We start from the raw sequence: 23785 nt of genomic DNA on the forward strand, positions 1-23785 counted from the left end.
GTATTGTTACACCAGGTAGTAGCAGTATAGACCTAGTCTGTTCATTATATACATCTACATGAGGTATTGTTACACCTTGTAGGAGCAGTATAGACCTACAGTAGCTAGCTGCTAATTTAGATTTAGTATCTTATTGAAACTGCCTTAAAAATGCTGTGGTAAACATGTTTTATTTGCACTAATAAATCAACAAATTCCTGTCTTTGTATGTCTCAATATAATAGTATTATTTAATTAAATCCATTTAAAACTGCGTTTCCCACTCCAGTCAGCAGACGGCGATGTGAGTCTTTCAGGCGATGCTGCTAGCGTGACGTATTATCTAGTGGACGGTTCTTCATAAACATCTCGTCAACCACCTCGGTAGCTTGCTAGCCAACATAGCCGAAAGATTCCAGCTATTTATACGCTTTCGGTCTATATTAGCTACTGTGTTTTAGACACGCGTCTGTCGTATCTACTTGTTAAGCTATTTAATATTATTTAATATTATGCTATTTTGTATTAGTCAGCTATAGTAGCTGGCTGGTTAAGTTAACACTAGCATAGTCATTAATGATAGCTAGCTAGCTAACATCCCCGAACATGAGCTCCCTAAGCTTCTCCCCTCCTGTTAAAGAAGAGGATGTCTACTGGACGGAGAAAGAAGCTCTGGGGCTGAACATTGTCGTGAAAGATGAGAAGGAAGAAGAGGATGTCACAGTTAAAAAAGAAGTAGAGGGTGAGGTTGTTACAGTGAAAGGAGAAGAGAAAGACGTTTCAGTGAAAGAAGAGGAAGACGCGTTCAGAGTGAAAGAGGAGGAGGAGGATGTTACAGTAAAAGAGGAGGATATAGTTTTTGGAATGAAGAAGGAAGGAGAGATTATTGTCACATTGAAAGATGAAGAGGTGGAGATAGGAGATCTGATTAACACCAGTAAGTACCGCCTTAAATGTGTTTTTAACTTTGGATATTCGGAGTTGGTTCGTCAATGCCTCTTCAACGGAGGGCCCTAGGATGATGACTGATATGTCAAGAATCAGACGACGTAGAGAACAAGCTACCCCTTGTTTTCTTGTTTCCGTTTCCAAAAAGTGACTTAACATATATATTTGAGAAGGGTCTACCTGCTGACCGCAGACTGGGGGGCACGGCATGTAGTGATGATTTACTACACACCGTGCCCCCCAATAGTGCCATGCGAGAGTTGGGTTGGCAACACCAAAGATTATGGATATACTGACAAGATGTCTCTCCGCCCTAACAAGGGAAGTCGTTGTCCACGAAGCGGCACTGTGGGTTGTCTAGCTCCCGCCTATCCTGTCTTTGGATCGGTGGATTCATCTTATTATTGTAATCTATTGTTTATATTCTATGAGAGTTGTTGACGTCAACCGCCTGTATTCAATGGAGAGAGATGCTAAGCTACTAGCATGAATATGCATAGCGATCTGGAGACAACTCCTATAGTGTTTTTATCAAAGTTGTTGGTATGTCACGTGTCCACATAACACCTTAAGCATTACGAAACGTCTGTTGGATCAAGTAAACCTCACGTAGCAAATAAGCCATTAATTTTGTTGTTGACCAAATTCCACGCTTTACACATTGGGTTGATAATTGTTTCCACTTGGATACAACCTACTGTATGTAGCCTACTGGCATGACCTAGAGAGTTACAACCTACTGTAGCCTACTGGCATGACCTAGAGAGTTAAAACCTACTGTAACCTACTGGCATGACCTAGAGAGATAAAACCTACTGTAACCTACTGGCATGACCTAGAAAGATAAAACCTACTCTAACCTACTGGCATGACCTAGAGAGATAAAACCTACTGTAACCTACTGGCATGACCTAGAGAGATAAAACCTACTCTAACCTACTGGCATGACCTAGAGAGATAAACCTACTGTAACCTACTGGCATGACCTAGAGAGTTACAACCTACTGTAACCTACTGGCATGACCTAGAGAGTTACAACCTACTGTAACCTACTGGCTTGACCTAGAAAGATAAAACCTACTCTAACCTACTGGCATGACCTAGAGAGTTACAACCTACTGTAACCTACTGGCATGACCTAGAGAGTTACAACCTACTGTAACCTACTGGCATGACCTAGAGAGTTACAACCTACTGTAACCTACTGGCATGACCTAGAGTTACAACCTACTGTAACCTACTGGCATGACCTAGAGACCTAGAGAAAGTTGTAAAATTCCTGGATTTTAAATTAATATTTTCCAGTAATACTGATAATTTGTATCTTCCTCACCACATGTGGGATCCCTCTCCTTTGTCGTCCTCTCTACACCAATAACAGACAACTACTGTGGGATCCCTCTCCTTTGTCATTCCTCTCTACACCAATAACAGACAACTACTGTGGGATCCCTCTCCTTTGTCGTCCTCTACACCAATAACAGACAACTACTGTGTGATCCCTCTCCTTTGTCGTCCTCTACACCAATAACAGACAACTACTGTGTGATCCCTCTCCTTTGTTGTCCACTCTACACCAATAACAGACAACTACTGTTGGTTCCCTCTCCTTTGTCGTCCTCTACACCAATAACAGACAACTACTGTGTGATCCCTCTCCTTTGTCGTCCTCTCTACACCAATAACAGACAACTACTGTTGGTTCCCTCTCCTTTGTTGTCCACTCTACACCAATAACAGACAACTACTGTTGGTTCCCTCTCCTTTGTTGTCCACTCTACACCAATAACAGACAACTACTGTTGGTTCTCTCTCCTTTGTCGTCCTCTCTACACCAATAACAGACAACTACTGTTGGTTCCCTCTCCTTTGTTGTTCACTCTACACCAATAATAGACAACTACTGTTGGTTCCCTCTCCTTTGTTGTCCACTCTACACCAATAATAGACAACTACTATGGGACTCCCAATCCCAGCCGGATGTGATACATCCTGGATTCGAACCAGGGGCTGTAGTGGTGCCTCTTGCACTGAGATGCAGTGGCTTAGACCGCTGTGTCCATGTGTGTGTGTTAACCAATTTGTAAGTCGCTCTGGATAAGAGCGTCTGCTAAATGACTTAAATGTAAATGTAAATGTTAACTATGTCACTGTACTAAAATGCTTAAAAGGCCGCAAATTTTTTAAATATCGGTTAGCGGTATCGTTTTTGGGGCAAGGAAAATATTGGCCAAAAATGTAATATCGGTGCATCCCTTTATTCTAAAATTGATTATATTATAAACATTTTCCTCATCAATCTACACACAATACCCCATAATGCCAAAGGGGGGGGGGGGGGTCTTCTAAGCTATATGGAATTGTTTGTACTGTTTTAAGAAGGTTATACCAAGGATAATTTTGCTATTTGATTTTGAACTGTAAGACCCATGGAAGTATCAACAAAAAATATTTGGCCATACTGCTATAACCCATATACTAATGAATTGCATTTCATTTACAACATGGAACAACAGTCCCCCAAAACATCTACTAAAGGAAGTTTGTTCTGAAGTGTCTGTCCTGTATCTGAGAGATATAAAAAATTATATATATATTATTTTTTTTACATGTCTTTAACCCCCTTTTTTTGTCACTTAAGTCTTTCCACATTTTGTTAGGTTACAGCCTTATTCTACAATGGATTAGATACATAAAAATCCTCATCAATCTACACACAATACCCCGTAATGACAAAGAGAAAATAGGTTTGGAGAAAGAAAAAACATTTATTAAAAATAAATACAGAAATACCTTATTTACATAAGTATTCAGACCTTTTGCTATGAGACTTGAAATTGACCTCAGGTGCATACTGTTTCCATTGATCATTGTTGAGATGTTTCTACAACTTGATTGGAGTGCACCTGTGGTAAATTCAATTGATTGGACATGATTTGGAAAGGCACACACCTGTCTGACTACCACAGCATTTTGAAGCGATACGCCATCCCATCTGGTTTGTGCTTAGTGGGACTATCATTTGTTTTTCAACAGGACAATGACCCAACACACCTCCAGGCTGTGTAAGGGCTATTTGACCAAAAAGGAGAGTGATGGAGTGCTGCATCAGATGACCTGGCCTTCACAATTACCTGACCTCAACCCAATTGAGATGTTTTGGGATGAGTTGGACCACAGAGTGAAGGAAGAGCAGCCAACAAGTGCTCAGCATATGTGGGAACTCCTTCAAGACTGTTGGAAAAGCATTCCAGGTGAAGCTGGTTGAGAGAATGCCAAGAGTGTTCAAAGCTGTCATCAAGGCAAAGGGTGGCTACTTTGAAAAATATATTTGGAATTGTTTAACACTTTTTTTGGTTACTACATGATTCCATATGTGTTCTCATAGTTTTCTTATTCATATATATGAATAAGAATAACCCTTGAATGTGTAGGTGTGTCCAAACTTTTGACTGGTACTGTATATCTCATGAATGTTTTTGCATTCAGTTACAAAAAGTAACTTTCTTACCACTTCTTCCATAGGCAAACATGTAAGGAAAGCTTTTTTTTTTTAAATAAAGGGGATGCTGTCAAAAATGTATTGAATTCAAATGGATTTACCCAGCCTACAAAGCACTACAGCCACTCTGTGATGACCAGTTCTGCTCTTTTATTGAGGGATCTAGTCTAGATTAAACCTCATAGGAAGACAGTTTTATCATGTGGAGGTGGAGGTTTCGCCTTTCTAATCGACCTGGCCGAGGTATCCTGGAAGGATATTGATCTCATCCCGTCAGTAGAGGATGCCTGGATATTTTTTTTAAATGCCTTCCTCACCATCTTGAATAAGCATGCCCCATTCAAGAAATTTAGAACCAGGAACAGATATAGCCCTTGGTTCTCTCCTGACCTGACTGCCCTTAACCAACAGAAAAACATCCTATGGCGTTCTGCATTAGCATCGAACAGCCCCCGTGATATGCAACTTTTCAGGGAAGCTAGAAACCAGTATACACAGGCAGTTAGAAAAGCCAAGGCTAGCTTTTTCAAGCAGAAATTTGCTTCCTGCAACACAAACTCAAAAAAGTTCTGTGACACTGTAAAGTCCATGGAGAATAAGAACACCTCCTCCCAGCTTCCAACTGCACTGAAGATAGGAAATACTGTCACCACCGACAAATCCATTATAATTGAGAATTTCAATAAGCATTTTTCTACGGCTGGCCATGCTTTCCACCTGGCTACCCCTACCCCGGTCAACAGCACTGCCCTCCCCTCTGCTACTCGCCCAAGCCTTCCCCATTTCTCTTTCTCCCAAATACAGTCAGCTGATGTTCTGAAAGAGCTGCAAAATCTGGACCCTTACAAATCAGCCGGGCTAGATAATCTGGACCCTTTCTTTCTAAAACTATCTGCTGAAATTGTTGCCACCCCTATTACCAGCCTTTTCAACCTCTCTTTCGTGTCGTCTGAGATTCCCAAAGATTGGAAAGCAGCTGCGGTTATCCCCCTCTTCAAAGGGGGAGACACTCTAGACCCAAACTGCTACAGACCTATATCTATCCTACCCTGCCTTTCTAAGGTCTTCGAAAGCCAAGTCAACAAACAGATTACCGACCATCTCGAATCCCACCATACCTTCTCCGCTATGCAATCTGGTTTCAGAGCTGGTCATGGGTGCACCTCAGCCACGCTCAAGGTCATAAACGATATCTTAACCGCTATCGATAGGAAACAGTACTGTGCAGCCATATTCATTGACCTGGCCAAGGCTTTTGACTCTGTCAATCACCACATCCTCATCGGCAGACTCAACAGCCTTGGTTTCTCTAATGATTGCCTCGCCTGGTTCACCAACTACTTCTCTGATCGAGTTCAGTGTGTCAAATCGGAGGGTCTGTTGTCCGGACCTCTGGCAGTCTCTATGGGGGTGCCACAGGGTTCAATTCTTGGACCGACTCTCTTCTCTGTATACATCAATGATGTCGCTCTTGCTGCTGGTGAGTCTCTGATCCACCTCTACGCAGACGACACTATTCTGTATACGTCTGGCCCTTCTCTTGACACTGTGTTAACAACCCTCCAGGCGAGCTTCAATGCCATACAACTCTCCTTCCGTGGCCTCCAATTGCTCTTAAATACAAGTAAAACTAAATGCATGCTCTTCAACCGATCGCTGCCTGCACCTGCCCGCCTGTCCAGCATCACTACTCTAGACGGCTCTGACTTAGAATATGTGGACAACTACAAATACCTAGGTGTCTGGTTAGACTGTAAACTCTCCTTCCAGACTCACATCAAGCATCTCCAATCCAAAGTTAAATCTAGAATCGGCTTCCTATTCCGCAACAAAGCATCCTTCACTCATGCTGCCAAACATACCCTTGTAAAACTGACCATCCTACCAATCCTCGACTTCGGTGATGTCATTTACAAAATAGCCTCCAAAACCCTACTCATTAAATTGGATGCAGTCTATCACAGTGCCATCCGTTTTGTCACCAAAGCCCCATATACTACCCACCACTGCGACCTGTACGCTCTCGTTGGCTGGCCCTCGCTTCACACTCGTCGCCAAACCCACTGGCTCCAGGTCATCTACAAGACCCTGCTAGGTAAAGTCCCCCCTTATCTCAGCTCGCTGGTCACCATAGCAACGCCCACCCGTAGCACGCGCTCCAGCAGGTATATCTCTCTGGTCACCCCCAAAACCAATTCTTCCTTTGGCCGCCTCTCCTTCCAGTTCTCTGCTGCCAATGACTGGAACGAACTACAAAAATCTCTGAAACTGGAAACACTTATCTCCCTCACTAGCTTTAAGCACCAGCTGTCAGAGCAGCTCATAGATTACTGCACCTGTACATAGCCCATCTATAATTTAGCCCAAACAACTACCTCTTTACCTACTGTATTTATCTATTTTGCTCCTTTGCACCCCATTATTTCTATCTCTACTTTGCACCTTCTTCCACTGCAAACCAACCATTCCAGTGTTATTTTTTTTACTTGCTATATTGTATTTACTTCGCCACCATGGCCTTTTTATATATTTATTTATTTATTTATATATATATTTTGTTTGCCTTCACCTCCCTTATCTCACCTCACTTGCTCATATTGTATATAGACTTATTTTCACTGTATTATTGACTGTATGTTTGTTTTACTCCATGTGTAACTATGTGTTGTTGTATGTGTCGAACTGCTTTGCTTTATCTTGGCCAGGTCGCAATTGTAAATGAGAACGTGTTTTCAATTTGCCTACCTGGTTAAATAAAGGTGAAATAAATAAAAAAATTCAGGTCTCTGTTTAACGAGATACTCTGTTTGTCTTTGGCAGGAGAGATACCAGACTCTCACTCTGACAGCGGGAAGAGTCCTTCAGGGGAACCAGACCCAGAGATGCCCAAACCAGCGAGACAACACCACTGCTCCCACTGTGAAAAGAGTTTTTGCTGGTTAGGGAACCTAAAACTGCATGAGAGGACACACACTGGAGAAAAGCCTTTCCAATGCTCCCAGTGTGGAAAGAGCTTTGCTGTGTTAGCTAACCTGAAAAGGCACGAGAGAATACACACAGGAGAAAAGCCTTATCACTGTTCCCAATGTGGAATGAGTTTTAATCAGGATGGGGACCTAAAAGCTCATAAGAGGAAACACACAGGAGAAAAGCCTTTCCAATGTTCCCAGTGTGGAAAGAGTTTTACTAAGATAGGGCAATTAAAAGAACATGAGAGAATACACAAAGGAGAAAAGCCATTCCAATGTTCCCATTGTGGAAAGAGTTTTACTCGGATAGGAAACCTAAAAAAGCATGCGAGACTACACACAGGAGAAAAGCCTTATCAATGTTCTCAGTGTGGAAAGAGTTTTGCAGTGTTAGCTAACCTGAAAAGGCACGAGAGAATACACACAGGAGAAAAGCCTCATCACTGTTCCCACTGTGGAATGAGTTTTACTCAGTTATGGGACCTACAAGCTCATGAGAGGATACACACAGGAGAAAAGCCTTTCCAATGTTCCCAGTGTGGAAAGAGTTTTACTCAGATAGGGCACCTGAAAGCGCATGAGAGGATACACACAGGAGAAAAGCCTTACCAATGTTCCCAGTGTGAAAAGAGTTTTACCATGTTAACTAACCTGAAAAGGCATGAGAGAATACACACAGGAGAAAAGCATTTTCTGCTCCCAGTGTAAAAATAGATTTTCACGAATGGGACCTTAACACTCATGAGAGGATACAGAGGGGAAAAACCTTTCCAATGCTCCCAGTCTGGAAAGAGTTTTACCTGGTCAAGTAGCCTGAAGGAGCATAAGAGGACACACACGATAAAAGTCCTACCACTGCTCTCTTTGTGGAAGGACATTCAGAGAACCTGAAATCAAATGAGAGAATAGAAAGGCTGTATTCTGACATTTTTTTTGACTCAGAATGTGTGTTTTTGTTTATGCCAGATGAAATCATATTGTGTATGCTTTCACCTGTCTATATAAGGTCCCACAGTTGACAATGCATGTCAGAGCAAACACCAAGCAATGAGGTTGAAGAAATTGTCCTTAGACCCCCGAGACAGGGTTGTCGCTTGGAGTTTGCCAAAAAGGCACCTTAAGGACTCTCAGACCATGAGAAACAAGATTCTCTGGTCTGATGAAACCAAGATTGAACTCTTTGGCCTGAATGCATTTTGGCAACCTCCAAGCTGGTTGTCATGTGCCTTCCGTCTGACCACTCTACCATAAAGACCTGATTGGTGGAGTGCTGCAGTGATGGTTATCATTCTGGAAGGTTCTCCCATCTCCACAGAGAAAATCTGTAGCTCTGTCAGAGTGACCATCGGGTTCTTGGTCCCTTCCCTGACGATTGCCCTTCTCCACCGATTGCTCAGTTCTGCTGAGCGGCCAGCTCTTGGAGGTTCTTGGTGGTTCCAAACTTCTTCCATTTAAGAATGATGGAGGCCACTGTGTTCTTTGGGACCTTCAATGCTGCAGAAATGTTTTGGTACCCTTCCCCAGATATGTGCCTCGACACAATCCTGTCTCAGAGCTCAACGGATAATTCCTTTGACCTCATTGCTTGGTTTTTGCTCTGACATCCACTGTTACCTGTGGGACCTTATATAGACAGGTGTGTGCCTTTCCAAATCATGTCCAGTCAATTGAATTTACCACAGGTGGGCTTCAATCAAGTTGTAGAAACATCAAGGATGATTCGTGGAATCAGGAAGCATCTGAGCTCAATTTCAAGTCTCATAGTAAAGGGTCTGAATAGTTAAGTAAATAAATGTGCATAAATGTCTAAACTTGTTTTGGGGTTGTCATTATGGGGTATTGTGTGTAGATTTGATGAGGGGGAAAAATCTTCAATTTTAGAATAAGGCTGAAACGTAACAAAATGTGGGAAAAGTGAAGGGGTCTGAATACTTAACGAATGCACTGTATACCGCTGGCAGAGTTTTCTACCCCTGGCAGTTTTGTACACGGTCACGTGATACGTGGTATAGAAAAGTCCAATCTTAGGAGAGTCCATGGGAGGCACTATACTGTGTGTTTGCAGGTGTCTATCTGGTCAAAACCACTGATACAGGTGCCCCTCCACCCTCTGGTGGGATGGATCACGTCTACAGAGAAACCTAGATTCAAATACTTAGATGTGTGTGTATTGGGTATATGTTGTGAAATTGTTAGATATTACTTGTTAGATATTACTGCACTGTCGGAGATAGAACCACAAGCATTTCACTACACCCGCAAAAACATCTGCTAAACATGTGTATGTGACCAATAAAATGTGATACGATTTTGATTAGAAATAAACGTCCTGTTTATCAAAGGTGCTTTTGGCTGGGGTCAAAATGACTCCAAAGGATTTGAATTTGTTAAAAGTCCATATTGATACAGAAACACTAAACCATGATTTAGATTTATTAAGAACAAGTTGATTGACAAAGTCATGAAAAATTGGAAGAATTGAATAAATCACATTTTGGCTATGATAAAAGATATGCCTCTGGGGTCAAAATGATCCATGTCAGAAGTATGGTTCAATGCAAATATGTAGTGAGTGTAAAGTTTGTTTTAAATTCTTACTCATTAAAAACGAATAAATCAACACATGCTTCTCTTTAAACGACCTGATATAATATTAAACCTAATAAATGAAAAATAAACGTTTGGTTCCTCAACTGCGTTGTCCACTCCAGTCAGCAGTCTTAGGTTCAGGCGATGCTGCCAGTGTGACGTATAATCTAGTGGACGGGACGCTCCTTCAACAACAACAGCTAGTCAGACACCTCGGTAGCTTTCTAGCAAACATAGCTACAACATTCACGCTCTTTACACTGTTTTGGTGTATATTAGTCGATGTGTATTAAACATACTTCTGTCGTATGTACTTGTTGGCCCATTTAATTAACGTTAACGTACGTTGTTTGTCAGCTAGCTGGTTTGCTAAATTAGCTTAGAACTAGGCTAGTTGCTAATGCTAGCTAGCTAACATCCCCGACCATGAGTTCACTAAGCTACTCTCCTGCTAAAGAAGAGGAGGTCTACTGTACGGAGAACGAAGCTCTCATTAAAGAGGCAGAGGGAGAGGAGGCTGTCACTACAAAAACAAGTAGAGGGTGAGGCTGTTACCGTGAAAGAAGAAGAGAAAGACGTTACAGTTAAGGAAGACTCGTTCAGAGTGAAAGAGGAGGAGGATGTTACAGTAAAAGAAGAGGAAGAGATAGATGCAGTTTTTGGAGGGGGAGATGACTGTCACATTGGAGGGAGAAGAGGAGGTTGGAGATCTGTTTAACACCAGTAAGTACCGTCTCTGCAGTCGTTGAACTAATATGGAGTAAAGGGGTTCTACACTGTAATGTTGTTCTGTAGGAATGGCTGAAGCTACACTGTAACGTGTAGAACATTAATTAAGAGTGGACCATCAACAAAACGTTAACAATTGATCAAATGCATCCAATAACAATGCCTGAAATACTGTAGTCCACAATATCTCCTATTAGATTAGCCCAATATGTAGTCTTAAAGGGGCAATCAGCAGTTGTTACATTCATTTAGGGACTTATACATTAATGATATGTACCCATCTGTTTCTTGAAGAATTCACTTATAAATGCCTAATGAGCTTAGTTCAACTGTCGTACCCCATCAGAACCCAAAATATAAGCTATTTGTTTTACTCCAATGTTTGTCAGTAAAGATAAACACTTTTTCCTCAAAACATGGATAAATCTATAATGTTGATATCATGGATGGTTGCATTTCTCCAGCACCATCCCTCAGCTTTTTACCGAAATGGGCAGGGAGTACGCTTTGTTATTGTTTCTACTAGAGGTCGACCGATTATGATTTTTCAACTCCGATACCGATTATTGGAGGACCAAAAAAGCCGATACCGATCAATCGGAAGATTAAAACAAATATATATATATATATATACACATATACACACACACATTTTTGTAATAATGACAATTGCAACAATACTGAATGAACAATGAACACTTTTATTTTAACTTAATATAATCCATAAATAAAATCAATTTAGTCTCAAATAACATGAGAACATATGTTAAAAGGAATCACCAGCTTTCATGGGTCTTCAATATTCCCAGTTCATAAGTTTTAGGTTGTAGTGCAGAAAGCAGAGCTTGTCTGCATGGTCCCCTGTCAGTCAGCTCCTCTGCTTATCATAAATGATTCCCACCTCACTGAATACTCTCTCACTTGGGACCGAAGAAGTTGGGGGACAGAGAAACTTCTTTGCCAACGGAGCGAGTGATTGAAGTCTGTCCTCCATCTGCTTCCACCACTCCAAAGGCAAGCCGCTCTTTCTGTCAATGACAGGCTCTGTGAGGTAACGCTCAAACTCAATTTCAAAACTGCACTGGACTTCAGCCCTGCCCTCTTGGCTTCCAAGGATTCTAGCGTAGAGGCTGTCCACCAGACTGGGTGGCTGATCTACCTGGACTTTTTGCACCTGGATCTGGGTCCTCCTCTTCACTCGTCCCATCTGCTGTGGCTCTGGGATTTGGTTTCCTTAGTAGGTCAGACTCCTCCTTCAGCCACTCTTTTGCTTTCTCTAGTGCTGTCCTTGAGGTGAAGGCATAGCTCTTGTAACGTGGATCCAGGACAGTTGCCAGCACCAGGCGCTTTGTCTCCTCGGCCTTGGAGAACCTCGTCAGACTGTCCAACATGGTCGGCACCGACACACTGGGGATGAGGCATGCGGCTGTAGAGTTGGAGTGGCTCATCTCCAGTGTCACCTCCTCCATAGGTGCCAGTCTCTCAATTAGGTTAGAGACAATGTCCCACTGTGCAGCAGACAAACTGCTGATGTGTCCGTATTCACCTGCATACACATTCAGTGCACGCCTCTTATTCTGCCCTTGAGTTGCGTTCCCATGCAAAACTAGACAGATAGCTAACAACTAAGTCTTCAATAAAACTCCCAAGGCGTGACTTTTCTTGAATGAATATATTGAAAACGTTTATGTTGTAAAACTGCAAAATACAGAAAATAATATACTTTAGTATTCAATTCACACCGACATATTGTAGCTGTACATTATACATTTGAAGTTGCATAAATACAAAGCACGTGCTAAGGTACCATGCATCTGGTTTGATGACAAACATATAGCTAATTGTTACTCATATGGTAATTGGCTAACTTCTTTCATTACTCTAATCATGTACACCCATCTATGTAGAATAACAAAGCATATTACACTAGAAACAGTAACAAAACTACAGTATTGTATATTTTACAATTCGTTTGCATGATGCACGAGCAAAGTAATACAGCTAACGGCATACATGAAAGGCATTGCAATTTGTGTGAGTAAATGCAACCAACCAACATTGATATGTAAGCAACTCTATCAATAACAAGATTATCATCACTAGCTAAATGCTTGAATCGAACTTTCAAACAAATATTTTCCAAGGCTGAAGCGTGACAAGAAATAACTACACTGAATGACCTGCACCGTAGCGTTGTTTTTAGCTGCTTCTATGCGTGCAGAACGAATTCTCTACTTCCTGTTTGCGTAGTCTTTCTAAGTACCAGAAAGCTCCACTAGGGGGCGAATAACACCATGGAACACAATGAAAATACATTTTAACCGTTGTAATAAAATAATCTGTTACCTTTTAACAGGATGGCAGCACACCTCTGTTCAAACATTCTCTGCAACATTTGTAGTGTTGAGTTCCAGCGAGTTTGAACTGCTTGGATGATGCTGTGTTTGGGAAGGCCAAGCTTTTCCTGAATGGCCCTCAGCCTCTGTTTGGCCAGTACAGAGTGGTCAAAGTGAGTTGCACAGCTCTTAAACATGGCAATAATGTCTAGCAGAGCTTTCTGACTGGATAGGCCATCATTGATTACAAGTTGTAGGGTGTGTGCACTGCAGCTGAAGTCTGGAAGCTCTGCCAGTCTCATACCTTTCACCGTGTTTGCCCCACTGTCCCTGAGGATCAGCACTACACGTTCTGTGTGGATTTCCCAGTATTCCAACATGGTCAGAAACATCTCTCTGGTGTAGTTTCCTGTGTGTGATCCAGTCATAGTCTTGACATTCAGCACAACCTGCTTTCTTGTCCAGACATTGTCAATGAAATGTCCAGTAAGGCTCATCAGGGACTCTGTAGTGGCCTGACCAGCAGTCAGTTGTGAATGCCATGTGTGGTGCGTTCACTGGTGCCACCAGATTCTTCACTTTCATCACAACTCTTTCATGTGTTTTATCTAGCATTTCGGTGCAAAATAATTTTTCATCTTTGATCCTGTACCGGGGTTCAGCAAGAGTAATCAGCCACTGAAAACCAACCTCAGACACCACTGTGAATGGCTGGTTATCAGTGGCAATCATCTCAATAATTGCTTCATCCATCTTCTTGGCCCTTGGGTCTTTATCCTGCCATTTTGCTTCTTTATTAACAAGTTGTAAGATTGTAGCCTGCGATGTCTGTGACGTGTCTGTATCACTTTTTCCGTTTGCTTTTTTCCTCATTGCCTCCTTTATGGGCTTCTGGGTGGGTGTAATTTAGGTGATTCCACGGGTTAGTGGTATTTTTTGATTTAGCCGTTGCTGATCCCATGCTTACATCTTTATCACAAATAAGACACCTTGCTTTCCCTGGTGCCAATTCCATGTAGTAGTCCCACACTGGTGCTCTGCTTTTCTCTGCCATCTGTAACACACACACACACACACACACACACACACACACACACACACACACACACACACACACACACAGCTCTGAAGTGACAAGGATACTGAAGAGTCTGCTTAGGAGACAAATACTCTCAACTGTTTGAATAATACAAATAGAGTTTAAGTTACCTGTGATGAATGTTGAAAACAAAAAATGTAATTAATATATGCAGGAAATCCTATTTTAATAATGGACATGGTAAGAATCGACTACCAAAGTGTGAGTCATAATCCCCATGACACCTCCTAGCAAAATTTGAAAAGCAGTTCCTTCATTCATTTATGCCATAGGATATTTTTAGATTCACTTAAAATAAGGTCTGTTTCATGTAGGCTTACACCACCTTGCCAATTTTCTAACTGTGTAGATATCCATAGGACAAGGTAACTCTGATCAATAAAAGCGAAGATCATTGTTTTGTAGAGTGGATTGATGAAAATATGTTGACAAACGTTACCTTATCCTAGTGAGATTTACACGGGTATCAAAACGTCGAGGCGGTTTAAGCCTGCACGAAACGCAGACCTTATTTGAAGTAGATCAAGACCTTCTCTATGGAAGAAATGAACGGTAAAATAACGAAGGAACCCCTTTTCAAGTTCAGCCGCGTGTTATTATAGGAATTATGACGCGTCGACTATTTTTCTCTAAACCATATACCTTTGACTATTACGAGCCTGCTGCTGCCTACCACCGCTCAGTCAGACTGCTCTATCAAGTATCAAATCATTGCCAGCAGCATACCACCCTGCATACCACTACTGGCTTGCTTCTGAAGCTAAGCAGGGTTGGTCCTGGTCAGGCCCTGGATGGGAGACCAGATGCTGCTGGAAATGGTGTTGGAGGGCCAGTAGGAGGCACTCTTTCCTCTGGTCTAAAAAATATCCCAATGCCCCAGGGCAGTGATTGGGGACACTGCCCTGTGTAGGGTGCCGTCTTTCGGATGGGACGTTAAACGGGTGTCCTGACTCTCTGAGGTCATTAAAGATCCCATGGCACTTATCGTAAGAGTAGGGGTGTTAACCCCCGTGTCCTGGCTAAATTCCCAATCTGGCCCTCAAACCATCATGGTCACCTAATAATCCCCAGTTTACAATTGGCTCATTCATCCCCCTCCTCTCCCCTGTAACTATTCCCCAGGTCGTTGCTGCAAATGAGAACGTGTTCTCAGTCAACTTACCTGGTAAAATAATGGTAAAATAAAATAAAATAAATAGACTTAACTATAATATAATAAACACAAATACGAGCCTTAAGTCATTATGGTCAAATCCGGAAACTATAATTTCAGGGGGTAACCTGTGGTGGATGAATCAGAATTAGTTTGGTAACATAGATAAATAAGATGTTTTATCTGCATAATATGCTTATGTGAGATACTTGTCATTATAATATATCCTTTAAGACTATATTGTTGGCAGTTGCACTTTTCCCTCAGCTAGGGCTCAGTCACTTGGGGCCTAGAGAGGGGAGAGGTCAGGCTTGTCTTTCACATGTCCCTGGTGCTATGCAGAATATCAGAAAGGGAAGAGGACAGAATGGAACATTGTCTTCATATGTGAATGTGTCTTTACCTATTCATAAACCATGTGAAGGGATGGCGTGATTAATGGGGAACCAATTACTTGTCTCCACAATGTCTGTGCACCAGTCACTCCCTCCTTTTCCCATTGGGGGGAGGTGTATGGCAGTGTCTGGAAACATTGTAGGTCCCCTCTCATCTTACACTTATACTGGGATAGTGTATGACCTAACGGCTCACTCCCCTCAGTGACCTTGTCCATGAGTGGGGTCAAGAGGGGGTTAACTTGAGATGGGAGTATCTAGCGTTGACAATTGAGTTATGCCTTGAATGAGGTAATGTTTTTGTACTATGAAGTACCAGGAACGAGATTAGAACCTCATTTTAGAGACCAAACTGAGCGATAATGTATAGCGAATGCTATCTGGCTAAGGGATACTCCTTTCTCAAGTAAAAGTCCCTTTGTGAAGAGCTCCTAAGATCTGTGGTTCGTCATGTAAGTTGAGAGGGGTGTATCTTGGCTATAAAAGATCTTTGTATTTTTCTGTAGTGACTCTCAAAAATGAATTATCGATAGTGAATTGTTGAAAGTCAAAGGGCTATTGTAAAGCTCATATTATTAAAAATGAAGTTTAAGTATAACTCTGACTGGTGTGTGGTTTGTAACTCTCCTCATTTGGTAATACAGGAAAATGCCACCACAAACCCTGAGCTGAACTCAAACCTGGGTCCAGCAACTGTCAAGCCAACACCTTATAACTGTTACGCCAAGATGTCTGAACTTCTTGACGAGGTCGCTAGGTGTTGGGTTACGGTTTCTACAATAGCTTTCTCTATGAATTTGAGAGTGGTTACACTTCTTCTTCCCCCATCCCTCAGCAGATCACTAAACCAAGCCTCTGGTCAGCCATTTTCCATTTTGATGCCGTTAAAAAAAAAACACACAACCCAGCAATCTGCAGTTCAAACAATAACAAATCTGTCATTCCACCACTGTTTTGGTAGTAAGATGATTATGGGGTTGGAGAAATGTAACTACAGACAGACAGACCTATGGATGCAAGGACTGACCATCCATGATAAACATTATTGTTTTAACCATGTTGAGGCTGTACAGTGTTGATTTACATTGTTTCTAAACATTGGAGTAAAAAAAGCTTATTGGGGTTCTGATGGGGTACAACAGTTGAACTAAGGTCATGAAGCATGTGTTATATTCTTGAAGAATCAATGGCTATAAATAAATAATTTAAAAGTCACAATATGGATGTAGCAATTGCAGATTTCCGCTTTAACACCAAACATCAGTTCAACAACTGCAGAGTTTGTGCCTCTGTTTTTAAGACAGTACTTACTATTGTTAATCAGGGAACGGTTTCTCAAAACCATCTTATGGCTAAGTTCACCGTTAGAACCATCGGACGCCTTAAGATGCATTTGGGAAACCGGGCCCAGATATCCAGTTTCCTCTTCTTCCTCCTTTTTCGATGTGACAGTCATCTCCCCCTCTTTCACTCCAAAACATGCATCCTTCTCCTCTTCTTTTACTGTAACATCCTCCTCCTCTTTCACTCTGAACGCGTCTTCCTCTTCTTTATCTGAAACGTCTTTCTCTTCTTCTTTCACGGTAACAGCCTCACCCTCCACTTGATTTTGTATTGTGACATCCTCATCCTCCTCTTTCACGAGAGTTTCTTTCTCCGTCCAGCAGACCTCCTCTTCTTTAGCAGGAGAGTAGCTTAGTGAACTCATGGTCGGGAATGATAGCTAGCTATGCTAATGCTAACTTAACCAGCCCTCTAGCTGACTAATAACAACACCGTAAATATGAAATTAAATCGGATAACTAACTAGACGACAGAAGTGGGTTTAAAACACAGTGGCTAATATACACGAAAGCGTCTAAAGAGCTGTATTGGTTCGGCTATTTTGTGTAGCAAGCTACCGAGGTGGCTGACTAACTGTTGCTGCTGTTGAAAGAAGCGTTCCGTCCACTAGATTAGACGTCACACTAACAGCCTCGCCTTAAAATCGCACACCGCCATCTGCTGACTGGAGTGGGTAACGCAGTTGAGTAAAATGTATATTTCAATTATTTGACTAAAAGTTAAAGGGTAGGGAGCATGAGTTTTTACTCACCAGTGTAACAACACAGTGTGGTTAAGTCTTAGTAACTGAGTTGTAGTCACGATCTGGTTTCCTATAAGTACAAACAGTTATGTTTTTGCGTCATTACATATTCCTTAACTTATTTCTGGATATCTTCTAAACTACCCACAATGCACTATTTCTCAACGCCATATGAAGTATCTACTCTGTGCTACCGAGTTTGTATGCTAGCTTGGTATCTAGCTCAAGCTTGCTAACGTTAGCCACACCTCATGCTTTCATGCAGTGTGTGATTGTGTTATCTAGTGGGAACCCGTTAGCACGGTAGGCTCTGGCGACTTCTTGCTGTGGGCTCCGAAAAAAAGAGAAAATCATACCTGCTTGCTCCTTTTTGTTTTGTCAACTTTTCGGGTGGGGTTGTTACGTTTGATACCGGAGCTACATCACCAAAAACTATCATGGTGCAAACACACCAAGACAGTTGTGAAGAGGGCACAACAACACCTTTTCACCCCTCAGGAGACTGAAAAGATTTGGGTCCCCAGATCCTCAAAAGGTTCTACAGCTGCACCATCGAGAGCATCTTGATCGGTTGCATCACCGCCTGGTATGGCAACTGCTCGGCATCTGACCATAAGGCGCTACAGAGGGTAGTACGAACGGCCCAGTACATCACTGGTGCCAAGCTTCCTGCAACCCAGGACAGGCGGTGTCGGAGGAAAGCCCATAAAATTGCCAGAGACTCCAGTCACCCAAGTTATAGACTGTTTTCTCTGCTACCTCACGGCAAGTGGTACCGGAGCGCCATGTCCGGAGCGCCTGGTACTGGAGCGCCTAGAACCAAAAGGCTCCTCAACAGCTTCTACCCCCAAGCCATTAGACTGCAGAACAATTAATAAAATCGCCGCAGGACAATTTACATTGACACCCCCCCCCCCTCGCTTTTGTACACCGCTGCTACTTGCTGTTTATTATCTATGCATAGTCACTTCACACCCACCTACATGTACCAATTACCTCAACTAGCCTGTAACCCCGCACACTGACTCTGTACCGGTGCCCCCTGTACATAGCCTCGTTATTCTTATTGTGTTACTTTTTATTCTTATTTTTTATTTTAGTCTACTTGGTAAATATTTTCTTAACCCTCCTTGAACTGCATTGTTGGTTAAGGGCTTGTAAGTAAGCATTTCAAGGTAAGGTCTACACTTGTATTCGGGCGCATGTGACAAATAAAGTTTGATTTGATTTAGTTGACAGGTGAATTCATCCTTCCTCAAATCCTCTCCTCATGTCCTTCTAAAAACCCATTGGAGAAGGTCAGAGGAAAGGAGATGTGAAAAATCAAGGAAAGACAAAGTGAGTAAGCCCTAGTCGCCATCGTGTGGTGATTTCACCCACCCTGAGACCTACACTGCTGCTACTGTTATCCTAGCCCCACCCACTGAGACCTACACTAATGCTATCCTAGCCCCACCCACTGAGACCTACACTACTGTTATCCTAGCCCCACCCACCCTGAGACCTACACTAATGCTATCCTAGCCCCACTCACCCTGAGACCTACACTACTGCTATCCTAGCCCCACCCACCATGATACCTACACTACTGTTATCCTAGCCCCACCCACCCTGAGACCTATACTACTGTTATCCTAGCCCCACCCACTGATACCTACACTACTGTTATCCTAGCCCCACCCACCCTGAGACCTACACTAATGCTATCCTATCCCTACCCACCCTGAGACCTACACTAATGCTATCCTAGCCCCACCCACCCTGAGACCTACACTACTGTTATCCTAGCCCCACCCACCATGAGACCTACACTAATGCTATCCTAGCCCCACCCACTGAGACCTACACTAATGCTATCCTAGCCCCACTCACCCTGAGACCTACACTACTGCTATCCTAGCCCCACTCACCCTGATACCTACGCTAATGCTATCCTAGCCCCACCCACCCTGAGACCTACACTACTGTTATCCTAGCCCCACCCACCCTGAGACCTACACTACTGTTATCCTAGCCCCACCCACTGAGACCTACACTACTGTTATCCTAGCCCCACCCACTGAGACCTACACTAATGCTATCCTAGCCCCACCCACCCTGAGACCTACACTAATGCTATCCTAGCCCCACCCACTGAGACCTACACTACTGTTATCCTAGCCCCACCCACTGAGACCTACACTACTGTTATCCTAGCCCCACCCACCCTGAGACCTACACTACTGTTATCCTAGCCCCACTCACCCTGAGACCTACACTACTGTTATCCTAGCCCCACCCACCCTGAGACCTACACTACTGTTATCCTAGCCCCACTCACCCTGAGACCTACACTACTGTTATCCTAGCCCCACCCACCCTGAGACCTACACTACTGTTATCCTAGCCCCACCCAATGATACCTACACTACTGTTATCCTAGCCCCACCTACCCTGAGACCTACACTACTGTTATCCTAGCCCCACCCACTGATACCTACACTACTGTTATCCTAGCCCCACCCACTGAGAGCTACACTACTGTTATCCTAGCCCCACCCACTGATACCTACACTACTGTTATCCTAGCCCCACCCACTGATACCTACACTACTGTTATCCTAGCCCCACCCACCCTGAGACCGACACTACTGTTATCCTAGCCCCACCCACTGATACCTACACTACTGTTATCCTAGCCCCACCCACCCTGAGACCTACACTAATGCTATCCTAGCCCCACCCATCCTGAGACCTACACTAATGCTATCCTAGGCCCACCCACCCTGAGACCTACACTACTGTTATCCTAGCCCCACCCACCCTGAGACCTACACTACTGTTATCCTAGTCCCACCCACTGATACCTACACTACTGCTATCCTAGCCCCACCCACCCTGATACCTACACTACTGTTATCCTAGCCCCACCCACCCTGAGACCTACACTACTGTTATCCTAGCCCCACCCACCCTGAGACCTATACTACTGTTATCCTAGCCCCACCCACTGATACCTACACTACTGTTATCCTAGCCCCACCCACCCTGAGACCTACACTAATGCTATCCTATCCCCACCCACCCTGAGACCTACACTAATGCTATCCTAGCCCCACCCACCCTGAGACCTACACTACTGTTATCCTAGCCCCACCCACCCTGAGACGTACACTAATGCTATCCTAGCCCCACCCACTGAGACCTACACTAATGCTATCCTAGCCCCACTCACCCTGAGACCTACACTACTGCTATCCTAGCCCCACTCACCCTGATACCTACACTAATGCTATCCTAGCCCCACCCACACTGAGACCTACACTACTGTTATCCTATCCCCACCCACCCTGATACCTACACTACTGTTATCCTAGCCCCACCCACCCTGAGACCTACACTAATGCTATCCTAGACCCACCCACTGAGACCTACACTACTGTTATCCTAGCCCCACCCATCCTGAGACCTACACTAATGCTATCCTAGCCCCACCCACCCTGAGACCTACACTACTGTTATCCTAGCCCCACCCACACTGAGACCTACACTACTGCTATCCTAGCCCCACCCACTGATACCTACACTACTGTTATCCTAGCCCCACCCACCCTGAGACCTACACTAATGCTATCCTAGCCCCACTCACCCTGAGACCTACACTACTGTTATCCTAGCCCCACCCACTGATACCTACACTACTGTTATCCTAGCCCCACCCACCCTGAGACCTACACTAATGCTATCCTAGCCCCACCCACCCTGAGACCTACACTACTGTTATCCTAGCCCCACCCACTGATACCTACACTACTGTTATCCTAGCCCCACCCACCCTGAGACCTACACTAATGCTATCCTATCCCCACCCACCCTGAGACCTACACTAATGCTATCCTAGCCCCACCCACCCTGAGACCTACACTACTGTTATCCTAGCCCCACCCACCCTGAGACCTACACTAATGCTATCCTAGCCAAAAAATAGTACCAGGATGGTAAGTAGGTGGTTGAAGATATCCCTCTAGTTGTGTGGGGGCTGTGCTTTGGCAAAGTGGGTGGGGTTATATCCTTCCTGTTTGGCCCTGTCCGGGGGTATCATCGGATGGGGCCACAGTGTCTCCTGACCCCTCCTGTCTCAGCCTCCAGTATTTATGCTGCAGTAGTTAATGTGTCGGGGGCTAGGGTCAGTTTGTGATATCTGGAGTACTTCTCCTGTCTTATCCGGTGTCCTGTGTGAATTTAAGTATGCTCTCTCTAATTCTCTCTTTCTTTCTCTCTCTCGAAGGACCTGAGCCCTAGGACCATGCCTCAGGACGACCTGGCATGATGACTCCTGCTGTCCCCAGTCCACCTGGCCGTGCTGCTGCTCCAGTTTCAACTGTTCTGCCTGCGGCTATGGAACCCTGACCTGTTCACCGGACGTGCTACCTGTCCCAGACCTGCTGTTTTCAACTCTCTAGAGACCGCAGGAGCGGTAGAGATACTCTTAATGATCGGCTATGAAAAGCCAACTGACATTTACTCCTGAGGTGCTGACTTGCTGCACCCTCAACAACTACTGTGATTATTATTATTTATGAACATTTGAACATCTTGGCCATGTTCTGTTATAATCTCCACCCGGCACAGCCAGAAGAGGACTGGCCACCCCTCATAGCCTGGTTCCTCTCTAGGTTTCTTCCTAGGCTTTGGCCTTTCTAGGGAGTTTTTCCTAGCCACCGTGCTTCTACACCTGCATTGCTTGCTGTTTGGGGTTTTAGGCTGGGTTTCTATACAGCACTTTGAGATATCAGCTGATGTAAGAAGGGCTATATAAATAAATTTGATTTGATTTGATATACATATCACACTGAAATCAATAGAACAGGGGGCAAACAATTAGTGTTCTACATTGTGACATTAATTCATTGATATCATGAAACAACTCCTTCATGTATGTATTTTCTGATGTTTTATCAGAGTAGCTCTTGTCACATTGATCACAGTTGTTAGGTTTCTCTCCTGTGTGTGTTCTCTGGTGTACAATAAGACTGCTAGATTTAGTTAAACTCTTCCCACATTGATTACAGCTATAAGATTTATCTTGTGTGTTTTCTCTGGTGTGATAACAGGCTGCCTAAGTGAGTAAAACTCTTCCCACATTGAGTACAGTGCCGTAGCTGAATCATAATTAGTTAGGTAACATAGATAAATAAGATGTTTTATTTTGTTTCATAATATGCTTATGTGACTTGTCATTAGAAATGTCTCTTTTTGGACTATACTGTCGGCAGTTGCATTTTCCTTTCTTCTCGAGGGAAAAGTCCCTTGGGGCCCAGAGAGGGGAGAGGTCAGGCTTGTCTTTTACATGTCTGGTAATATACAGAATATCAGAAAGGGAGTCAGGTTCAAGTCAGGTTTGAACATTGTCTTCATATGTGAATGTGTCTGTCACTATTGTATGTCCCCTCTAATGTTGCCCTTCTCTTGACCTAGTATATGACCTAGAGGCTCACACCCCTCCGTGAGCTTGTACTGGAGGGGGTGTATTTGAGATGGGAGTATCTAGAATTGACAATAATATAGGCCAATGGATGAGGTAATGTTTTGGTACTATGAAGTACCAAGAACGAGAAGTAGAACCTCGTCTAAGAGACCAAACTGAACGATAATTTATAGCTAATGCTATCTGGCTATGAGATACTCCTCTCTCAAGTAAAAGGCCCTTTGTGAAGTTCCTAAGATCTGTGGTTCGTCATGTGAGTTGAGAGGGGTGTATCTTGGCTATAAAAGATACTAAGTATTCTTTTGTAAGGACTCTCAGAGAATTCATTTATAGACACTGAATTGGTCTGAGAGTCAAAGGGCTATGGTGAAGCTCATATCATTAAAGATGGACTTTAAAATATAACTCTGACTTGTGTGTAGTTTGTAAACTCTCCTCATTTAGTAATACAGGAAATTACGACAACAGCTATAAGGTTTCTTTCCTGTGTGTGTTCTCTGGTGTACAATCAGATGGCTAGATGTAGTAAAACT

The 23785-nt window shown here is 43.4% G+C and overlaps 1 protein-coding gene and 1 long non-coding RNA gene across 3 annotated transcripts; one reads left to right on the forward strand and one right to left on the reverse strand.

Moving 5' to 3' along the window:
* The first annotated feature begins 338 nt into the window (after positions 1–338).
* LOC129824362 (zinc finger protein 239-like) lies at positions 339–23657 on the forward strand. Of its 2 annotated transcripts, XM_055883954.1 has the most exons (4): positions 339–916; positions 7250–10710; positions 19018–19123; positions 22053–23657. In XM_055883954.1, the coding sequence occupies exons 1-2, from the start codon at positions 586–588 to the stop codon at positions 8104–8106; spliced, it is 1188 nt and encodes a 395-aa protein (XP_055739929.1). In that variant the 5' UTR covers positions 339–585; the 3' UTR covers positions 8107–10710; positions 19018–19123; positions 22053–23657. The 2 variants fall into 2 exon arrangements, with proteins under 2 accessions (XP_055739929.1, XP_055739928.1); XM_055883953.1 differs by lacking the exon at positions 19018–19123.
* LOC129824370 (uncharacterized) lies at positions 11398–19020 on the reverse strand. The gene is made up of 2 exons (XR_008754741.1): positions 17011–19020; positions 11398–14106 (listed from the first exon to the last, which is right to left on the reverse strand). It is a non-coding gene; the product is annotated as an uncharacterized LOC129824370 (long non-coding RNA).
* Positions 23658–23785: the final 128 nt, after the last annotated feature.

Source organism: Salvelinus fontinalis, chromosome 26 (assembly GCF_029448725.1).
Source record: "Salvelinus fontinalis isolate EN_2023a chromosome 26, ASM2944872v1, whole genome shotgun sequence".
NCBI classification, from domain to species: domain Eukaryota; kingdom Metazoa; phylum Chordata; class Actinopteri; order Salmoniformes; family Salmonidae; genus Salvelinus; species Salvelinus fontinalis.

Bases quoted from the DNA above. Each gene is read 5' to 3' on its own strand.
- LOC129824362 (XM_055883954.1), top strand. From the start codon at position 586: ATGAGCTCCCTAAGCTTCTCCCCTCCTGTTAAAGAAGAGGATGTCTAC. The intron at 917-7,249 runs GTAAGTACCGCC...TGTCTTTGGCAG, and splicing joins AGGAGATCTGATTAACACCA to GAGAGATACCAGACTCTCAC.